Source organism: Halictus rubicundus, chromosome 12, assembly GCF_050948215.1.
Source record: "Halictus rubicundus isolate RS-2024b chromosome 12, iyHalRubi1_principal, whole genome shotgun sequence".
Taxonomy (NCBI): Eukaryota; Metazoa; Arthropoda; class Insecta; order Hymenoptera; family Halictidae; genus Halictus; species Halictus rubicundus.
This window is the reverse complement of record NC_135160.1, coordinates 6,019,832-6,042,337: the sequence shown is the minus strand read 5'-3', so window position 1 is coordinate 6,042,337 and position 22,506 is coordinate 6,019,832. Positions and strand designations below refer to the sequence as shown.

Here is a 22,506-nt window from a genome sequence, read left to right as displayed (position 1 = left end):
GAATCTAGAGGAGTCTTCTTCCAAGCGTCGAGCATCGGGGACGACATAGCACCGCCCCTGGCCCCGTCATCACGTAACGTAACCAATAACGAGGCAGCAGCCAGCTATTGACCAGCTGGTGTGGATAAAAAATAGCTTGTACACACTGCTCTTAAGGGTTTCACCGTGTCTCCGAATCGATTTTTCATTGTCTACGTTCCGATGAACTGACAGGAGTGAAAAAAAAGAATCCATCGACGAAGTACCGACAATCAATGTTATTTAATAAATCGTCACCGGGTTGCGCTTGACCCTTTTTCTTCGAAGAGAAAGAATTGAACTGCGCCGGAGAGATTCTTCTCCATAGCGTCACGCGTTGGGGATGGCATAGCGACGTCCCTACCCCCCACCATCCCTTAGCGCGTCCAATAACGACACAGCAGGGAGCTATCGACCAATGAGGGTGGACCCAGGATAGCTTCCAGTGTCTCCGAAATCAAGCTCTCGTTGATTGAAAAGACACAATGCTCTAGTTTCTTCGATTTTCTTGGTGAAAATGGCCGACAGTACCCACTTCATCTTGGATCGTTTAAACAAATCAATTTTCTGTGTTCTCGCTCGATCCTCGTAGGAGGAGGACGCATAAGAAGAGGCTCGTGCACTTTTCCTGCCACGCGATCGGTGCAGCAGACATTCTAGTTTTCGCGATTGTGCGCCAGCATGATTCACGATCCGCGCGCTTCGATCGAACATGACTGACGTGTTTTTTGACCTTGGCTCGCCGACTTTTGCTGCCTGCGCTCTCGAGGATCGCCGCTGAAATTAGCCACCTTGTCAGCAGCCTGCCGCAGGAACTGCTTCGACGAACCTCGACGCCGAAACCGTCGTTCGACCGCTAAACTTAGCCCCCTGGACCGACTATAGAAACCATGGCTAACTTTGGAACGACTCTCTCTCTCTCTCTCTCTCTCTCTCCCTTTCTCCCTCTCTCTTTGTACTTTCGACTGGGACGAAAAGCGGATCCACTTTTTTATCGGGCTCTGACTTCGGTTTATCGAAGAGCTCGTCTACGAACCTCCTCCCGAGGCTCTTGAACGAGCCATTCGGTGAACGTTGTCGGGGCCATCGTAAACGAGGCTGAAACTTTTACATTGATCTCGTCCTTGTTCTCCGAACATCAGAAAAATCACATTTTTCGCGCAGGAATAATTTTGAAAAAGTGACTAGCTTGCACCGCTTTGTGTGTGTGAACGGTAACGCCGCAATTTCCCAGATTTAACGCGATATTTGTTAGAATATTCATATGTTCTAGTGAATGTAATTTTACTGCGGTTTTCTAGAAAAATATTTTCAGAATTAATGAAATGGCAGAACGCTTTGAATTGTAAAGTTTCGATTTTAACGATTTTCCTTTGCTTCGAAGTGGCTATAAAAATTGAAAAAAAATATATATTTTCGCATGCATGTGGCGGCGACGATAGTCGCACACGCGCTGAAGGCGTATGCAGAATTTGAGTTGGATAGGTGCAGTGGTTGCTTCTAAAATATTGTGTCAATCATTTCCAAAAATCGCGTTCAAAGTTTCGATTCTCCTCGTCGCCATCGTCGTGACGCCTAAACGAGCTGTGATTTCGTTATTTTCTCGAGTACGATCGTAAAATTTGAGTAGCGTACGCTCAAAATATTGCGCTTTCGATGTATGCGGAAAAAAAAGGGAACGGACCTTTTGGACCTGTTGCGGTAGAATAATAGCTCCTCAGGGGACAACGGCGAGGCAGACGAGCGTCGCTCCGACGACGCGACGACGCGGAGCTTCGGTTTAATGTGGGTGCCGCCTTAAGTAACGACGACGCGGTTGGTTTCAGGCTAAAATACACTCAATTAACCCTTAATTGGCCGGCACCAATTATGGGCCCAGCGTACCGACGCGTATTCATTCGGTCAACAAGAATGTATGGTCGGCCCGGCGTTGTTCTTCCCTCGTTTTACGACGGCGTCGCTCGCGGGCTGCTCGGTAACCGCGCAGATAAACGAATTTCTCCCGTCTCGTCACACCCCGGGGACACAGGCAGCTTGTCCGGAGATTCGAGCACGTGATCGCCACGTTTTGCAATGCCGGTCACGTGACGGACCTCGAACTTGCTCCTCTATTTATCTAACGATTTTTTTCCTTTGCCCCGCCGCGCCGGACCACGTTGGCCGCGGCTCTTCCAGATAATGCGGATAAAACTTCGCGCCTCCACGAGCGATCCAGTTAAAACGATTCCAGCGAACGAGTTAAGCCAATCTCTCGACGCGACGCACTCGATCGACGGCGGCTTCGAATTTCGCGACGGATCGGTCGCTTTCAGCGACGGTTGAAACGATCGTCCCTGTCGATGCCTCTTTCTCGACGGCGACCTATTTCTCGAACGTGTCGTTGTTCTTTCGAGTGGATCGCCCCGCGGTTACGGCTCTCCGGACAGGAACGTTTCCATTCTAAAGACAATACTCTCGGAAAACTAGGAAGAACGCGACCCTGGCTCGGTAAAACGATCGCGTTAAAAGCGAACGTCTTCGAGGACCATTACCGCGGCCAACCATCCAGCTGACAGCGCTCCAATGCCGGGAAAGTAGGGCCCCATCAGGACACGCGCTTAGGGATCTATATTGACGTACTATGGTCAGGTGTACATACTGTGTTCTATACTGTTCACTCTGCACTCTCCTGAACACGAACGGGTTCGAATCGCAGGCTAGAAACGACCTACATAGAAAGGATCAGCTCTAACGAAAAATACATTTCGACGTACAAGGTCATTTGACTTTTACTACCTTTAGTAACAAGTCGCAATTTTTCCATATTTTTTTTTTTTTTGGTGGAGTTATTTGTAGACTGCGGATTTTATGCATTTATGACGAAAATGAGTAGGTGCAATTTGCAAGAATAGGAAGATTAACACGTTAACGGCCACGTCAGTCACATATGACTGACAGGTTTAGAAGTTCATTTTTGTTGCATCCAGATGAACAGAACTTTATTAGGATCTTTAGAATCCAAAATATAATGCATTTTAAATTTCTAGTTTCGGTTTCATTAATTAAATTACGCTGATTTCGTGAGATTTTCTGTGATTGATTTTTGACACTTAACGTGTTAAAAGAATTTTATTATTTCTAAGTTGTTGAAATCTTTAGTGAGAGAAAGAAATTTCTACTTGGCCCCAGTGTCTTGCAATTGGAGCAATTTTTATTTGTGCGTAAAGATCCGCACTCTAGTTACGTGGTACCAAGATAGGCTTGCAATATAGTGATTCATTTTTCGTTGGAAAAATAACGCGAACCAGTTGCGGATATTCAGATATTATTAAAGTATTTCCTACGATGCAGTTTTCGTTGAAAACATAAGAAACGTCGAAACAGCTAATGATCCAGGACGTACCTGTTAAGATCGTCTCTGACCGTCGAATATGTAGTTTCTTAAAAAAAAAAGAACGATGCTTCAGCAGCAGGGATTCCGACGAAATGTGTCCACATTCCGTCTGGATGCAAGGCTGTGCTTTCAAGTGTCTATCCCCCGCGCGCGCGATACGCGAAGTGCGTGCGATTTAACGAGCCGCGACGGCTCCGTCGCAATCGCCTTAATTTGTCGTCAGCTAAGCTCGTTCTATCGCCCCGTTAAGCCTAACGCCGCACACCGAATATAATTTCCTCGCTGGCGACGGGCCGATAATTCGCGGAACGATCAGCGTCCCTTTAGAAATGCGAAATTTCACGCGCGTGTCCCGTCTCGCAGAATTTTCGGTTTTCATCGATCTTTCTTGTGTTCCTACAATGTGACCTATAGTTAGTTGCAGGACCGAGCAACAAAAATATAAATGCATAGTAGACAATTACGATCACAGAATACGCTTGGACGGTCGCTTCAGTAACTTAGGATACAGGTTTCCTTGCACGAAATAACTTTTCATAATTTTCTTTGAATTTAAAATCGAAATTGTAACAGGGCCATAGAAAAACGAAAAGAAATGATTAAAAGGACCAATAATGACCTAAAAATGGCTTGGATCTCATAAAAGGTCTGATCGAAAAGCAGCAAATGGCACAGTCGTGTTGCATTTTATAGGAGACTTTATTATTTCTGTTCTAATTGGTACTCGTTTCGCATTCGTTCTTCGCGTTTTTGTGCTTGCTCATTTCACACCTGCTACTTCGTTTTCTATTGTACATCCACGTGTCTCCGCAACGTCTGTCATGCGAGCGAAACGATCACGGCGCGTGACGCTATAACAGTTGATCCCGGTTCACGTGATCAAGGATCGCGAGGCTCCACTCTCCGGTTGGCAGTTGTTCTGGATCGTTTCGGAACCAGCGTTATCATACCACGCGGTGGATCGGCGCGTCGAAAGTCCCCTTTAAACCGCGCCGCGCCGCGCGCCGCGGGATACGCAGAAACGCATCGCAAGAACGCGCCCCCTTATCTTCCTCCGTTCGTTTCTTTCTCCGCGGAACCCGCTGAAATTCGCCGCGAGACCGTCAATATTTGCCGGTAATCGGCGCGGCGAAAACAACGCGTAAATCATCTAGTATTACGGCGGTTGTGGACGATATTATTACAGCAACCGTGTTACAACGACTCTCCCGTTATCGGACGAGCATGTGTCCGAACACGACTCTGTTTATCGGGCCCGACTATATTTAGACCGGTCGCCGCGCCGCTTTGTCGTGAAACGCGAAGCGAATCGAATCGAGGAAGGAGAGAACCGCGCGCCAAAGCTCTCCTCGAGCGGAATCGGCGCGGCGCGGCGCGCGGACTTTCGCGCGGAGAAAATCGCGGATCCGCGGGGAGCCACTTGTCTGTCCGGATGCACGATAAAACAGAGCCGGCACCGATTTTATTTATATATTTATAAATACGGGATGTATATATAGACCGGGTCGCGGCACCAAGCAGAAATAAAATCTCCCAGAGATACGCGGTAATCCTCGTTCCTCGCGACGTTTGACACATTTTTCGCCGGTTCTGAGAAAGCGGCGCGGTCCCACACGTCACTTCCGAACGCGGCAAATGAGTCTACTTTAGTCTCAAAGTTTACAAATTTGATCGACTAGCTTCCTTTGGATTGATCTTTAACGTTTTGTCGGTTTGATATTTAGAAATGAAATATAAATTTGGAAAAGGAGGGCCGGACGAGGGTCGCTTAACCTTTAGCAATCGAATGGCGACTGTAAGGCGCCACTAAAAATTGCTGTATCTCATTACCCAAAGTATTTCGTACATTATTACATTTGTTTGTATTTAATAAATTACTAAACACTTCAGTATTGTACGAGCAAACTGCACCATTTTCGTATGTACAACATGAAAAAAAATATATACAAGGGAAATATTCTAGGGTGAAATGAAATGTTTCGTTTTGGAGTTAAAATAGCTTCGAGAGCAAAGGGTTAATAGTAAGCAGACCGATATCTTGAAAAATTTTCATCGCGTCAGGTTTCAAACTAGCTTTTTGTGTTCTTTGGCTGTACTTCGTCCGATGAAGAACAATATAGTTTTAATAATCTCCATAGTTTTCGACCATCTTCACCCATCTAGCTACTAGAATTGTGACTCGTCTATAAACAAAAAAATCAGCAGTTTTTAGAACACTGGAAACTGGAATAATAAATACAGTATTTACTTTACGTATTTTCAAAATCCTTCAGGTTCGCGCACCCTGGTATTTACAAGAAGTAGAATGGGTAAGCTGTTTTAATCATTTCCATAGTTTTCGACCATCTTCACCCATCTAGCTACTAGAATCGTGACTCTTCTATAAACAAAAAAATCAGCAGTTTTTAGAACACTGGAAATTGGAATAATAAATACAGTATTTACTTCACGTGTTTTCAAAATCCTTCGGGTTCGCGCGCCCTGGTATTTACAAGAACTACAATGGGTATGTCATAAACAAAAGTAAGAATACCAAATGTAGGTATATCCAGACTATATTTCAATACCAAGAAAGCGCGTAATAAGGATCAAATTCGATAATTCTTGGCCGGTATGCATATACTAACAATACATGGATTGAAAAACGTATGATCTATTATGGTCGACAATTGCGAAAGTTTGTAACAGAGACGAGTGAAAATTAAGAGCGGTCTGACTAACGGTCCATACTACTTAAGCGAGTTAGTCGAAGCATGCGTCACTGTGATCGACACATATTTCCTACGATTTATTTAATGACATTGCGTCTAATGATCCGTTATGGAATTTTACCCGAACCGACAGTTTTTCCACCATCTGTTGATTTTTTCTCGGTGCCAGGGTTAAAAGTTTTGGTTCGACAGCTCCGGATGGCGCGTCACGCCAATATTAATTGGCCGTTACCACGGTACGAGCGTAAACGTCGGCAAACACCGGTCGAAAGGGCTAATTACCACGGGACACGGGGCGACCGCGTCCAATTTCCAGCTGGACGGTGTTCCGATCGTGGGGCCTGTGGGCCCGTGGGCCCGTTCGGTGACCGACGCGCGACGGGCCGGTGCGGCGCGGCGGCTCCGATATTCTTGAATGACTCTCTCGCAGGTAGAGCCCGAAATCCCACGGCGTTACGAGAGAGTAGTCGTGTATCCGGCGTCATTCGAGTATATCCAAGGATACCGCTCTACACCGCGGCAGCAACTAACTGCCTATGTTTATCGCCGGGCTATATTTAGCCTGGGCTATTGCTTGGCTCGAGCGACAGACCGAACGAGCCGGCTACAACGAACACGGCAGCAACCAGCACCGGCGAGTCGGTTACGGGTTACAGACAACTTCCCATCCCGTGTCTCTCCGTATCCCGTCCCATATACGAAGAGAGCCTACGCCGTCCTCCGTGAGAGCAACGGCTTGACTCTCTCTCTCTCTCTCTCTCTCTCTTTCTCTCTCTATCTCTCGTCTCTCGGACTCTCGCGAGTACCGTGTCGTCCCGTGTCTTTTCTATCGTGTCGTGTCCGCCAGCGACACCCACCGATCTCGCTGTAACAATCTGCGTGGATCCCAAGCTCGACGTTGCGCCACGATCCGTTTACCAAGACGGCGATCCACGCTTTTTTCCCGCAACCCGCTAGCTAGCCATTCGTCGATCGAGAATTCCGTAGATTTAGGTGTTTTCTAACTCGAAACCACCAATATGGTTTGTTGAAGAATTTTATTGAAACGACGGAACACAGAGATCATGAGAATCCACGTCGGTGCTCCTCCGATCCCCTCTGAAAAGAAAAAAAGAAAAATTTGGATCACACCAACGAAGAATCATGGAACGGTCAGTCCGCGTGTGTACACAAACGGTCTCGGGGAGTATCTCCAATTGGAGTAATTGATCCGGGAGAGCTCGTTAAGCAGGGCCGACCGCTAGCGATTCAATTAAAAACTTTCCAGAAATAGTCATCGTGCGGAGCTAAGAAGACGGCTAATTATCGTGGACGGGGAGAGCCCACGACCCTGACCGAACGTAGCCCCGGACGCGGCTGCGAAACTATGGGTCCACGTGCTCGTCGGGAATCGTTCGATCGCCAAGTGTATGCCGAGTGTCGTCCCCCGTCGATCGCGTCTCCGAGAAAATCGACGTTCCCGCGAAAAAGTCCCGTCGAAAAAGCTGCGCGCGTATTTTCCTGCGATTGTTTCTCGCCATTCAAGGATACAACGTGGCGTGCGCGCGAACGCTCTCGCTCACAACTATCGCTATTTGTCCGTCGCAGCTATAAATAGACGCTGTTGATTTATGAATAAATGAAAGCACCGCCCTGTTTCTGTGTATGTACGGCGACTTCCCCCGCTCCTACCGAACGATCGCGTCCGCGCATGCGCCCGCGCGTGCTGCTCGCCGACACGCATGCGCCCGTGCGTAAAAGAATCGCCGCGCACCTCTGCCCCCGCCCGCCCCCCGAGGTACTCGCGTTCCTCCTCGTGGAACAGGGCCGCGCAATGATTCTCCGGTTTAGAGATGTATTTTTAGAAGGGAACATATACCGTTCGTCGTCGCATTATACAATTCGAACACCTTTCCCGGTGCCGATAAATCGTCGAGGGTCGCGCGTTTCGAAACCGTTGCCGCCTCCGTATCGGCCACGTATTTCCGAACCGTTGAACTTTCGAATTAATCGGTGGGTTCTCGAACGGGTCCCCTCCGCTCCTCCGCCTCCTCTTGTCTTTTCCAGGGTCTGCGTCGGTCGGAAATCTTCCACTTGTACCGTCGAGAACTTACCGGTCCCCGAGGAACGTGTAACGCCCTTGGTCTTCTGGCTATCCGTCATAAAAGTAACCGGTCACGGCGACAACGCTCCGTTTCCCGTTCCCCGAATTAGAATGTATAATGACGACCGTTCTAGAGTTAGTAAATACACACGCTCTCTCTCTCTCTCTCTCTCTCTCTCTCTCTCTCTCTCTCTCTCTCTCTCTCTCTCTCTCTCTCTCTCTCTCTCTCTCTATTATGTTTATACATATCGGAGTAACGCGCTCGCTAGCTAGCCTACTCACTTACTCGCTCGAGTACTCGAGCGAGAACGGTGCCCGTGGACACGAGGCGAGGCTAAATATAAATACGCGGGTATCTAAATATCGTACGGCACCTCTGATCCCAAGCCGTAAAACTGCCACGGTGTATGTCTGCTGTATCGTGCACAGCGTCGACCGGCCGGTCCCGGAGATCGATCATTTCGCAAGTCGGGGTGCACGCCGAGCTCTTGAACCCGGTCCCCGGCCACGGGAACACCGCGCCATAGAGATCGGATCGGCACCGGCCATCGAGCCACAATTTGCGTAACAATGGGACGGTAATGACCGTAGATGGCGGAGCATCGTTAGCCGGGGGAGATCGCGATCGTAACCTCTCCGCGGGATCGACGATCCGACGATCGAGCGCTCTTGCGAAAACCTGTGATTCACCCTGTTGTTCTCGGCTCGCGCTCCTCTTCTCGCCGCTCTGCCCTTAACCCTTTCCGGCCACCGAGTGTCCTGTCTTTTGTTTCAGAACTCGCTGCAACATCGTGCAAATCAATTGTCAGTCTGTTGCGAAGTTCGTGGCCGATTTGAAAATGAAACAACAATGGTTACATTTTAACCCTTGTAGCTAGACTGCGGATTTGATGGATTTATGACAAAAATGGTTACGCACAATTTGAAGCAGTGGTCGTAACAAGAAAATTTAAGGCCATCGGTGTATTAGTTTCAGTTCAATAAGATAATTGAAAGAAGAAAAATATTTTTATTTCACTCCTGTGTCTTGCGATCAATGCGATCCGCGGTCTACTTATGACTTAAGAAACGTATACATGTTAATAGCACACCTGTATATGAAGGGCTCGGTTTCGAAGTGATTGTAAAAGCACTCTAAATAGAAGTTCTAAATAGAAATTCTCGAAATAAAAGAATAAAAGCTCTAAGTGGGCAGTCGTGTCTAAATCGAGCTGCCGATTTGTTGCCGTGAGTTCTTCATATGTATAATTCCAATTCCCGATTGAGTATCCGAAAGGTGACCGTTTGTCGAATGTTTACAGTCGCTCCGGCTGTTTGTTGCTCCGAACGATTAGAAAATCTCAGTGGGCAGTCATGTTTAAATCGAGCTGACCGTTTGTTGCCCCGAGCTCTTCATACGTACAATTCCTGATCGAGTATCCGAAAGGTTAAGCGGTGGATCGAGCGGCGGGACCAGATCGAAACGAGCATCGTCCCCATCGAAACACCCTACGCGATCGGTTATAGCTGTGGAGGATGAAGCAATCTCGTAACGAGTTAACGCACCATCTGTGCACGTCGTTTCACAAGCTTATCGACTGATTAACGCCCGTCCAGTTTCTTGCACTCCGTGTAAACTTCGTCGATTGCGTAAGGCGCAAGGGAACGACGCGGCGGTGTCGTATCTTTGTTGGGACCCGGTCACGTTCACCGTCGCGCAGCTCCCCTTTAATTATTGCCAGGATTTAATTGGCGGAAGCGAGGTGGCCCGAAGAACGTTGGCCCGCTGCTCCTCCGCAGATGTCACTTAATATACCGTAATGACGTCCCGGTGGAAAGGGCCGGTCGCCCGAAAATATCCAGGTACCGGGTCTCTCGCGTTCCTCCCCATTAACGAGCACCCTTATCTCGCGGACGGATCTCCGATGATCACCGGCCCGGGCTCCAGAATAGCGCGCATTAACGGTATAATTTGAGAAGTTATGCCGATGGGACCGGGGTTCCAGAACCCCGTGGTCCCCTTAGCCTCCTCGGATCACCGTCAAAAAAAGACCCTGCGGTTTAATTGGTGTGACGCTGGTTCTCCGGCCGGTCAATTATATCGATGTCCAGGAGGTTGCTGGTGTCCGGTGCTGCTTTCTAATCCCCCCCCCCCCCCCCCCGGAAAGAAGGAATTCTCCCGATCAATTTCTCCGCGCGTCCCTTTTTTGGTGTCGCGCCCGTCTATATTATCGTGGTCGGATCGCATCGCTGAAGCTGGTCGCGTTTCACCGATCGCCGAGGCGGGAAGGAAAATTGAACTTTTCACCTGGCTGGCACGCGAGAGACGATTCTCGCCGATCCGTTGCTCGGACGCTCAACTCGGGCACGCGGGAAAGCGCCAACGGGGCTAACGAGTCCGCTGGATTATCGATTGATATTCAAGATAAAGGCCCGGCACGTTTACAACGGCGCGGCGCGGCGGCCGAGACCTCCGAGCGCACAACGAATTTATCTGCGACACGGAGCGCGTCGTTTGGCAAGATCTTGGTGCACGTAAACGGTCTCCCCCGAGAACACTAATAGCCACCATTAACGGGCCAGAACGTGATCCGTTCGCACGCTCGCCAATTCCGGGAACCGATCTTTCCGTTCTGCGCCGTGGTAGCCGGCGCGTTGTCTCGCGCTCCCGAGGAGAGCAGCGTTGTATTTCTGGCGGGACGTTACCGTTCGCCCGCTTGTCACCCACCGGCGAAGGGACAACGCTCCGGGGCATTACACACCGGTAAAAAGTACAAAAGCTATCGATACGAGGAATCGTGCGAACCGGCCGCGGCCTCTCCGCTAAATCGCCGGGATTCCGGCGCGAGAAGCCGCGATCCAGCTAATTACACTTTCGTTCGCCGAAGCAACGGTGAACTCGACGGATTCGGTGATAGTGGTGCGCGACACTTCGCTCTTGAAGTGCACTTGGCCGATAAGGGTGAAAGTTGCTGGTCCCAAGTGCTCGGGAACTAAAGCACCAGCTAGAAAGTCTTCAGGTTCTTGTGGGATCGAGTACGATTCAAATTCTGCTCGCGAAAAGAATGACGAGTGTATCCACATTGTGAACAGGCTACCAGTCTTTGAGCGTGCTCTCACTTTCGTCGTTACTTTATCACAGTTTATCGAGTATCGCGTGCCCGCGTGTTTCGCGTTTGCCTTTCTCCTCTTTCGGGTTTACTTGTTACGTATTTCACTTCTTCTTTAACTACTGGTTTACCTTTTCAATTTTTCTTTTTTCTAATATCGCATTACTTTTTGTTGCGAAACACCGAATCGAGGTTTTAACCCTTAACAGACCAATGCCGCGTGTGTGGCGGCAAAAATCCAATTTAAATCATCCTGCTATCCTCTTACTCTGAATATATATTAATAAATGTTCACTAAAATACAAATGTTGGAATTCAACGATACCATAGCGTCTTAGGTATAAGGATTTAGGCGTAAGGGGCGGTTCTCCCAAGGACAGAAGGGTCATAAAGTCGAGACCGTAGCCTGTTAGTCAGTCTGGTAGAAGCAGCTAGCCTGTGCAGGTCGCAACTTTGTAAAGAGCTTTCACTTGTATCATACTATTTACATAAGGATTAAACACAGGATACGCGGAAACATTGTGCCGTTATTTAGAGAAACACCTTTATAATACTAATAAAGTATACACGGTATAAAGTGTAGGTTGGTGAATAACGCACCATTAAAGGACATTTCCAACAATAAATATTTTCCTTTCTATACTTGATATAAAAATGTTGAGTCCACAGTGTCTCTTCGTATGAAAAATAGCTTGGACCTGGTGGGAAGTAAACTTGAAATACTTCCGGACCGTTAAGGGTTAAGATCACCGTCTACAGTTTAACCCCTTGCGGACGACAATTATTTTCGGTGTCCCTCTCGATTTTTCCCTGAGAAACAAATCTCATGAAAATTTCTTTGTAATTACACGGAAATAAACGTTTTTTGACTGGCTCGACGGCGACGTTCGCCGGCAAAGGGTTGAACCCAACAGAATTGGCAAACAGAACTGCTGTACAGCGTTCAATCAAAAATTAAAAAAGTGATTAAACGCGTTTAAATAGATTTTATGAATGCATAAAACCGAGGATAGCGAGCTAGCGTAGGGACTCGACGAACAGATGACCAAAAATGACGAAAGGCGACGAATTTTGTCGAGTTTGAAATTTCAAGTTTGAACGAATAAAAATACTATCTAGCTTCGCGCGGCTCCGTTGACTAGTTGCTCGTAAACGAACAAACATAGAATTAATATTCCGCCGAGTTCGTAACTTCCTTTGGAGTCTTCCTCCTCGGGTGTGACTTCCGTCTCGCGCAAACAGGAAGAGGATCCCGTAGGACACCGTCGCGCGAACAGGCATCATCGTCTTCGTGATTCCGGCACGAGGTTTCGCGAGCGTTCGCCGTCGATTCGCGCGATTAAACTGGCTCGCAAAGATGCGAACGGCCGATTGCTCCATTGTTATTCAACGGACGGGTCCCCGATTGTCGATGCGCGCCGCGCCAGGGCAACCTGCGTTCCCCAGTTTTAGAGAGGCATAATTTTGAGAAACGGCGCGCGACGCGACGCGACGCGACACGACGCGACGCCACGGCAACATGAAATATCCGGGGGCTTCATGTATTATGGATGCGCCGGGCAATTATAAAGCAGTAACATATAAATTCGAAAACTCGCCCGCGGTGAATGCACAATGAACCGAAAATATTCGCGCAGCTCGGGCTCCACGGGCCCGCCCCCCGGTATCTCTCGTGCTGGACCGATTTCGTTCCTAAAGTTTCCACGCGGCCCCTTATCGCCGGCTGGGATCTTCGTTAACAGTTAGAAGCCACAGATATACCGCGCTTCGTTTAAATATTCTGCGAGCCGGGTAGCTGTTCCACAAAACGGAGCGGCCGGTAGTTTGTCATCGCAACCAGTTTAGCTAATATTCCGCGAGTGACGGGAATATTTGAGAAGCGCTGAAATAAAAAGCATGCGTACATAGATTGTCCGTACATTCGGTCATCTGAAATTTAAAGCAACGACAACTTGGCGTCAGTTAGAAAATGTACAGTTTCGACGTGGTCGTGTCGAGGAAACAAATATGCATAGGATATACTCTATGCAAACTAAAAACCGTGTCTACGTCAATCGCGAGAAACCGTTTTTCGCAAAGCGTTTCGCCTAATGTCCTCGAGCACCGACCGCGATTAGACGATCCAGTCGGTCGAGTTTCGTCGGTGTAGATCACGCCGAGAATAATCGTGGAAACAGCGGTGCGGAAAAATCGGCGTGGGCAGGCGAATTCCTCGATCGCTTCTCCATAGGATCGCGAACGCGTTGCACAACTAACACACAATCGGCCAATAGAGAAAAGGCTGCGGTTGCAGGCCGCGGAGAGCACTCGAGCCTCTCTCGAGCTCCCTCAAGGTGGTCTCGTCTAAATATAGCCGAGTGGAGCCCAGAATAACAGCACGTCGCGAGCCGGCAATGACCAAAGCCCACCTCGTTCACCGGCCAGGGTAACCAACCAGGTTGGTCAGTTTTGTCTACCGACCCCGGAGGACTCGTTCCTCACCGGCCCGTACCCGGCCCGAACCCGGCCCGGCCTTAAAACAATACTAACAGGCGTCCTCTTTGTTGGGCCCGGATCCACCGGGAACGGGGGGACTGGTTTTCTAAACCCAGACCAGTTTCGTCTACCGGATCATCGATCACCGGACCCGTTTTATGCTAAACCGCGGGGACACGGTTGCGTAGGCCCTGGGCCTTGGTTACGTGCCCCTGTGCTTCCCGATATTTAACCCCAAAACAACGTACATCTCATCTTCCTTATTCTAGAAATCTCTCTCGGAAGATATGAAATATTTACCTCAACGAATTTCTTTTCGAAGGGAATTGTCATTGTTTTTTTTTTTTTTTAGAGCTGTACGAAGGAGTACCGCCTAGCCTAAGTAATAATAGAGACGTCAGGGTTGTAAAGATTGATTACGATTAGACTGGGAATTTTATGATCCTATAACAAAAACGAGTACTCTTATTTCTCCGGCTAGTAAAATTATTAACCCTTCACGGACCAATGCCGCGTGTACGGCGGCAAAAGTAAAGAAAAAAATGAAGTATAAATATTTTCCTTTGTATACTCGATATAAAAGTATTGAGTCCACAGTTTCTCTTCGTATGAAAAATAGCTTGGACCTGGTGGGAAGTAAACTTGAAATACTTCCGGACCGTTAAGGGTTAAAGGAAGAAACCTCCTCAATTTTTGTTTTGCATAAAGATCGGCAGTCTAATTACGATAGAAAGTAAGCACTTTTATTTTGCTGCGCGCTAAGAATCGGATGTTCCACACGAATCAACGGAATAGTAAAATAAGCATGCCTCGCAGCGGGGTCAACAAGAGGTCTTGCCGGCCATAGAGGCGTTCGAGGGATTACAGAATTGGGGACTGAATTGAAGAGGATTGAGTTCAGAGCGTTCGCCTAATTCCTCCAAGGTCGAGGCGGTGGATATCATCGACCTGACGCCGCATCCGCGCCGAGGCTTCTTTCATGACGAGCTGGCATGGCCGCGGCTGGCATTCGCGGCGAACAATAATCATTTTGTCATTCCCGATGCGGCCCCGGCCACTTCCTCCCGGTGCGGTGACGTCGCCGCGCCGGGTCGGGTCGGGCCGGGCCGGGCCGGATCAATTTTGTATTTTTCTGAAGCGGCGATTACAATGATCTCGCTATCACCACCGCGCACAGTCAACTTCCTTTCGGCGAATCCTACTCGCGCGGGCCTCGCGCTGATTGCTCGCTCGCTCGCTGGTTTCGGGCTGTTCGGATTCCATCGAAAAGAAGCGCACCCGTTCGGGCCCGTTTTTACCGGGCCCGCCTCCCGTCCAATTTGACCGTTTCCATGCGAAATTATTCCGTGCAAAAAGAGCCGGTCGAATTTACGATCGGCGACAGGACCGAGCGCGGAAAAAAAGGAGCGGACGCGGACAGGTGGGTAAATTGCTGGCGATCACGGCTTCCTGGAATCGTGGGAGGATCGTAAAAAGAACAGTTCAGCCGCGGACCTTTCTTTTGTTTCTCTCTTTCTCGGTTAAAAATCGCATCTCCAACTTCCCACGGGAGAAGAAGCGACCAGAAACTTTTGCTGATAGCGAAAAGTCGTATGGCGAAACTGAGCTTTGCACTTTGCACTTTGCATTTTTCTAGAAATCTTGATCGGACCTTGCAGAATTTAATCAAGACAGCTAACGGTTCTGCTTCTTCAGAAAATTGTTTCTTTCGGAGGAGAATCAGATTACGATGAAGGTACTGTTCTGATAGACAGTTTCGGCTCTCAGTTGGATATTTTTACTGCTATTGTTACAGAAACCGAAGACACGCAAACAAAGACCTAGTCGCTCTCTTCAATATTTGTACAAATTTTTGACACAAGGGAGAAATAAGTGTTGAAATCTTCAACATACACACGCTGAAGCTCGAGTAAAATATCACAATACCGTGCAAGGACTCCAAAACGCTAACCTTTCCGCAGTCCGTGCCGTAATAGATTCTTTAAAAGCCAACGAACGCGCACAACAACCGATTTTGCACATGCGATTGCAACACCATAGGTTTGTTGGCGGCCACACGTCGCAGCTCTTATTTTACAAAAACAATAATACCCGGTTTTCTACCCCATATTCTCCCAGGTTCTATGCAAGTCGAGCTCGCCTCCTCGCGCGTTGCTCGATACGATATCCTCGACAGGTACAATCGATATCCTGTAACTATTTCTCGTGCAACGCGTTGCATCCCAATTCCGTCGCTGCATTGTGCGCCGCAGGCGAACAGTCTACCCGACACGAAGAAGTTACATAATTTCACGGGTAGAAACTTCCTGTGTATCGGCGGATGAGATTTTTTTTCGCCAGTGAAACCGCGTCCGCAGTATTACACGGCGCTACCTTGTTGCTCCAGTTCGCGGCGGAGCTGACAATGCAGCGGAAGAGATCGAACTTCGGTGCTTGCTTAACCCTTGGCTGCATAATGCATTATTATATCTGCCATTCTGCTGCGAATATTCGTTTACCGTTCACTCACGGTTGGAATTGCCAATTTCGATACTAAACTGATCATCGGATGCCAACATTATTTTGTCTGCAGGTCTTAATTTGTCTGCAGGTAAGATAACAATGAACGTTCAAATTTAATTCGTAACAAATTCCAAATTCGGAATTTCTTGCCTTCAAAAGAAAAGGCCAAAAATCATATTGAGACTTAAAACATTTAATTCCTTTTAGAAGAATTTTTCAGCAACCCCAAAAATTTCTTTTTCTTTTTATCTAACAGTAGTTTTGTGCTATAGAACGAAGCATGGCTGCATGTCGATTTTTCGAGACTCAGAAAATCGGCAGTGGGCAATTCTCTTCCACGTTCCATCAACCGAAAGAAGAAAGGACCCTAAGCTCGCGCAGGATAGTTTCCTGAAGGCGAGTAGACGCCGGTGCGTGAATAATCGCGCGGCTCTCGGTCGTTTTGCTCGATTAGTGCCGCCGCAACGCCGCGCCGGTGTATACACAGAATAAGCTATACATATGACGGGGTAACAGGTATCCGTGACAAACCAGTCGACGCAACAATGTTGCGGCGGAAAAAATGGCGAACAGGTTCGCGCGTGGTGCCGCGCGATCGATCAATCAAACCGTAGACCGCGAGAAAACGCAGGGAAGCCATCAGGAAGGAGAGTCGCGAGCGAGGGAAGAGGAGAAACATGTGAAAAATCGGGGGGGGGGGAGGAGGAAGAAAAAGGGAAAACGGCTCGGCTCGGTGGTGGTCGGAACGGTTCCAGCCAGAACTGACCCCCAGTTGTCACGTTTAATTTATATGTTAATGAGCGCATGTCACATTTCAACGGTACGGAGCAACCGCCCCGTGCACTTCCACGCGAGCGACCGAGAGACCGGCAGAGAGGAAGAGCGAGAGAGAAACAGACTCTCTTCCACCAGAAGAGAGCTGCCCCGTTCATTCCACTCTCCTCCTGCCCTCCTTCGCGGTGGCTGCCACAGGTTTATATTTAACCGCGCGCCACACACCATGGCACCCGGCGCAGCCCACTTTGCCAACTTACTCTCCTGCCTTCTACTCTCTTTCGAGCCTCCTCTACTCTCTCTTTCTGTCCCCCTTTTTCTCCTCCTCCCCACCCCCTACACCTCCGGTTCTTCCCCCCTCCCCCCCAGAGGACCTCTTCTTCTTCTTGTTCTTCCTCCGCGTCTTCCTCCATCTTCGCCGGCCTAACCCTTCGCGGCCTCCCTCCCGTTTCAATTTTCTGGCTTTTATTCTTCAGCAGCGTTTTACCGCCCGGTCGCCGATTCCGCCGATCCGCGGTTTCGCTGCTCCGAGCCGTTTTATTTGATGACTTTCCTGAACCAACGATCCTTCGCTCGCTTCCTCCAGGACCTCTGTTACGAGGGTCGTTCGTTCGGCTTCTTCCCACAGTCCCACTCTGGGACCACTGCACCGAGAGGATAACCTTCTTACGTTGACACGTTACTGGCACTCACACAGCGCGAATCTTTAAAAATAAGTATAATTAATATAGGCACGGTAATTGCTACCCTTACCCTATCCTTCAATTCTTATGATGTTTTCAATATTTTGTGTGTCTCCGATTCTAAGAGTCTAGCCACCAGTCTTAGAAAACTCACTGTTTAACCATTGCCATCTTTCGAAAGAACGTTCAAAGCGGTCAAAGTACCCAGGAAGGTTTCCTACGGAGTACATATTTATTAGAACGCGAACGTGATCACTTTGTTCGGCTTCACCGCGGAGAAGCAGCTGTCGAAGTAGTGTCGTTTTAGTGTTCGGGGGGAGCAAGAAGAGCCGACCATTGACACAGCATGTACCTGTTTGATTTCAGAAATGCTCGGACTACAAGGCGTCGAAGGTGAACACGTTCGCGAGAACCGAGCCGCCGGACACGCAGGTGACGAAGTCGGTGATCGCGCTGCTGCTCCACTATGGCTGGAACAAATTCACGATCATCACGGAGAGCGCTTGGTCGACGGTCGCCCGTTCCCTGGAGGAGCAGGCGACCAAGCACAATCTCACCGTGAACCATTACAAGACCGTCGAGGACCGGCACACGTGCTGCGAGGAACGGCTGCAATGCTGTCAAGTCAGCACGTGGTTCCAGCTCGTGCAGGAGACCAAAAATATGACTAGGAGTCAGTCCCAACCGCCTTTAACGCTACTGTCGAGACAATTGGATCTTCCTGGCGACCTCCTAACCCTCCGACCTCTCTTAAATCTTCCAAACATTTTCGGAGTACAGTGAATTCTCGATATATGTCAGCAATACTGATCTTGTTCCCTCGTTGGCCCCTCACGGGGTATACCCCGCAGTGGGGATAATTCCGCGACCTTTATCCTCCAGGCCTTGGCGACATATACAGAGAAATCACTGTATTTCCTTCCTTCCTTGGGCCCAGCTTGGAAATCTTTCCTCTGGTCCAGTGGAAAGGTAGTGGAAGACTGTGGTGGTCTTGAAATTAATTTTTCCGGGGATTCCGCAGCTCCATTATCAATGCCTTGGTAGTTGGACAAATGTAGTTCTTTCTCTGACGCGATTCACCGAAACGTATTGCCCTCGGGAGCAATCGAAGGCGTTCTTATGACAGAAGTATTTCGGATTAAAAATGACCACGGAAGATCCAATTGTCTTCTCGAAACCGCTCGACGAGATCCGATATCCAGACGATGCTGTGGCTCGCGGAAACACCCCGAAAGTATGTGCGAATCGGTGTGGTGATTCATGCCGGTAGCACGCTCGGTTGTTACAGTTGACCAGTCCGGTCTCGACTATTTCCGCGCGTTTCCTTCGCGATACAGTTGGGCCGGTGCGGTGTTCCGTTCGATGATCTCATTGATAATGATCGCGGGGAAGTCGGTGCGGCGGGCTGCCGTCGCGTCGTTTCCCTACGTAGCAGAAAGAAGCGTGAAAGTCAGTTCCGTTCTGGAAATCGGCTCGCGTCGCGATCTCGGCAAAACGTTCGATCCTGCGTCCTTTGAGCCGTCTAACGGAACCATCCTGTCTCTCTCTGTTCGCAGTATACATATTCCTGGGCACGGCGATCTCGCTGATCGACATGATGAACGCGATGCAGAACCAACGGCTGCTGGACGGGGAGTACATGGTGATACACGTAGACATGATGACGTACTCGTCGCGCGAGGCGCAAAAGTACTTATGGAGTGAGTACACACCTATGTAGACGACTCGTGAAATCCGATTGACCCTATTCCCAGGTCGGCTCTCTTCTTGGCGGCTCCTTCGGCCGACGTGCCGTTCCTCGTTACCTCATCATTTCCGTATCTAATGCCTGATTAGCTAAACGCCGTGTGTTGGGTCAGGCGCTGCGGCTCGTGACCCAGTTCAGCGGACGTACACTCGCGCGATCATGCTTTTCAAAGATCGCGTTCCGGCCCGCTAGGCTACATATGTCCCCGCGTGTCATCCACCCTCTAAAAGCTTCCGTTTCCTGACACCGTCGCCGGGCACTTTCAGAACCGGATCACTTCGACAACCTACGCAACTGCTTGGAGCCGAAGGACTTCCTGAAGAAGGCGCAATCTCTGATGGTGGTGGTGTCCACGCCGCCCACGCAGAATTACGAGGAGTTCACGAAGAAGGTGCGCGAGTACAGCAGCAAAGAGCCCTTCAACTTCGTGATCCCGGAGCTGTTGAGGAAGTACGAGAAGGCAAGTGTAAAAAGAAAAAGAGAAGCAACTCTTCGAGGATCGCGGATCCGCGTCCGACGAACGTTCGTCGATTCGACGACGCAACAATGGTCCCCCGTTTCCTGTTCCAGTATGTGTCGATCCACGCGGCGTACCTCTACGATTCCGTGAAGCTGTACGCGAGAGCCCTGGACCAGCTGCTGCGCGATCGACCGGAGCACACGCTCGAGGAGATCGCGAGCAATGGCACGCAGATCATCGAGACGATTATCAGGAATCATACGTATCAAAGTAAGCACGTATAAGTACACGGCTGGGCGCAATCTGAATAGCTTGGGCTCACTTAGAGATACGCGGCGCGGCAGAGTGTGCCGATGCTCGGGACGATCGACCGGTCGATAAGAGCGGATCCGATTAACGATCCGATCCGATCACGGTTTTGCTTGCGTAGAGGCTCTGATAATTGCTCGGATCGCTCGAACTCGAGAGACCGTTTGTCCATTAACGCGGATGCTCGGGGAACGAGAACCTATTCCCCCGGGCGCGGCGGGATAACGATCGAGATGTCCCACACGTGTGACACGAGACGCGGTTTGCCAACAGGTGTCAGCGGCGCGACGATCAACTTCGACAAGTTCGGCGACTCGGAGGGGAACTTCTCGGTGCTGGCCCTGAAGAAGGACCCGTTCCACTTAAACAACTTCTCCTGCGATTATCAGATGAAGCCCGTGGGCCAATTCCAACAGGGTGAAACTCTAGTGAGTGAGTTGTTTACAGCAGCTATTCGCGCGGATTCAGTCGCTATCGCGTACCCACATCGAGCGACTGTCCCAGCGACATGATCCCGCCCGACACCCGTGTCGAAAACGTTGTACAGACGGTAACAAAAGACAATCGATCCGTCCGTTGCGCAGGTGTACAGGCCGTCGGAGTCGATGGACTGGCCGGGTAAAAATAAACCGGAAGCGGAGCCAGGCTGCGGTTTCCTCAATGAACACTGTCCGAAAGACGACACGCACCTGCGCAGCATCGTGGCCGCCGGTGTGCTCGCCGTTTTACTCTTCTGCGCCGCGGTCATCACCATGAGCATATACCGGAGATGGAAGATCGAGCAGGAGATCGAAGGGTTGCTGTGGAAGATCGATCCGAGCGAGATACACGGCTATCCTCATCTTGACAATATGATGTCCTCCCCTAGTAAGGTAAACACACGCCCGCTTCGCTCCAACAATGATCGCCTGCCTGCTATCCCCCACTCTGGACCAGATACGCCCCCTTCGCGACTAGACAATCCCACAAATAGGACACAGTGCGGGGGAAGAAGCAAACAGTGGTTAAACACAATTTTCAATATCGCAATTAACCTGTTAATCAGGTAGCAAAGGTGTCCCTAGACTGACTTCTTCCCAGAAAGAACACCCCCTGCATTAGGGGCATAGTTTTCGTTTTCGATCGATTGGTCTAATTAGCACAGAACATGTAGCCCAAACATAAGGGCTACAAAAATTTTAGTACTCGTTATAAAGGAGCCAAAAAGAAAGGAAACTAATTTCCCTTCGGAGACTGTCCCTCTTATTTATCTCCCGCGATTATCAGGCCGACTCATGCCAAAAGATTTCGTATCCCCGGTTGATATTGCACAAGCTCGTTGCATTTCCGTTCCAGTTAAGCTTAGTTAGTGCAATGTCCTACGAGTCAAGGTGCGGCGGCCAGGTGTTCGCGCAGACCGGCCACTACCACGGGGTGGTGGTCCGCATAAAGGAGCTGAAATTCTCGAAGAAGAAGGACATATCGCGGGACGTGATGAAGGAAATGCGAATCCTTCGGGAAATCCGACACGGTAATCTGAACTCGTTCATCGGGGCGTGCGTCGAGCCGATGAGGATATTGCTAATTACGGACTACTGCGCCAAAGGAAGTCTTTATGTACGTGGCTTTTTAATCCGTAGACGAACCGACGCCGACCCACGGTGCCGATGATTTCATGCGATTTCGTTCTATTGTTGCAGGACATCATCGAGAACGAAGATATAAAGTTAGACGATATGTTCATCGCGTCATTAGTTCACGATCTCATTAAGGTGAGTGCTGTCCGGGCGAGTTTTGGGTCTCCTGGATCTGTCGGACGATTTTCTACAGAATGACTCTTCTCTGGTTCCAGGGTATGCTGTACATTCACGAGTCATCTGTGCTAGTCTGTCACGGTAATCTGAAGTCTTCCAATTGCGTGGTGACCTCTCGATGGGTACTCCAAGTCTCTGATTTCGGGCTACACGATATGAGACACTGCGCCGAGTCCGACAGCATTGGTGAACATCAGTATTATCGAAGTACGGAGCGTGATGATCTTGCCGGTACCCGACCGTCGATTCTCGAGAGTATCAGCAGCTTACCTACGTCTCTCGTGTCATTTGCAGACTTATTCTGGAAGGCGCCCGAGCTGTTAAGGAACCCCAATGCTCCGATCAGAGGAACCCAGGAGGGAGACATTTACTCGTTCGCTATAATACTGTTCGAAATCATTGGTCGGAAGGGGCCGTACGGTGGTGTCAATCTAGAACCCAAAGGTAACAGAAACGTCCTACCTGTCTCTCTCTCTCTCACTCTTTCCA

At 49.4% G+C, this 22,506-nt stretch overlaps 1 protein-coding gene and 1 long non-coding RNA gene across 3 annotated transcripts in view; one reads left to right on the top strand and one right to left on the bottom strand.

Annotated features, from left to right (window-relative positions):
* The window catches only part of LOC143359893 (receptor-type guanylate cyclase Gyc76C), a 91,193-nt gene that overhangs the window by 65,000 nt on the left and 3,687 nt on the right, over positions 1-22,506 (top strand). For both annotated transcript variants that reach the window (XM_076798235.1, XM_076798234.1), the window contains 10 exons: positions 18,075-18,381; positions 19,265-19,408; positions 19,722-19,915; positions 20,026-20,185; positions 20,498-20,652; positions 20,809-21,096; positions 21,560-21,820; positions 21,904-21,975; positions 22,056-22,224; positions 22,312-22,461. In XM_076798235.1, coding sequence (XP_076654350.1) covers positions 18,075-18,381; positions 19,265-19,408; positions 19,722-19,915; positions 20,026-20,185; positions 20,498-20,652; positions 20,809-21,096; positions 21,560-21,820; positions 21,904-21,975; positions 22,056-22,224; positions 22,312-22,461 — 1,900 coding nt within the window. The remainder of the gene's footprint in view (positions 1-18,074; positions 18,382-19,264; positions 19,409-19,721; positions 19,916-20,025; positions 20,186-20,497; positions 20,653-20,808; positions 21,097-21,559; positions 21,821-21,903; positions 21,976-22,055; positions 22,225-22,311; positions 22,462-22,506) is intronic.
* LOC143359653 (uncharacterized) lies at positions 8,399-10,609 on the bottom strand. Its single transcript, XR_013083142.1, has 2 exons — positions 9,731-10,609; positions 8,399-8,966 (listed from the first exon to the last, which is right to left on the bottom strand). It is a non-coding gene; the product is annotated as an uncharacterized LOC143359653 (long non-coding RNA).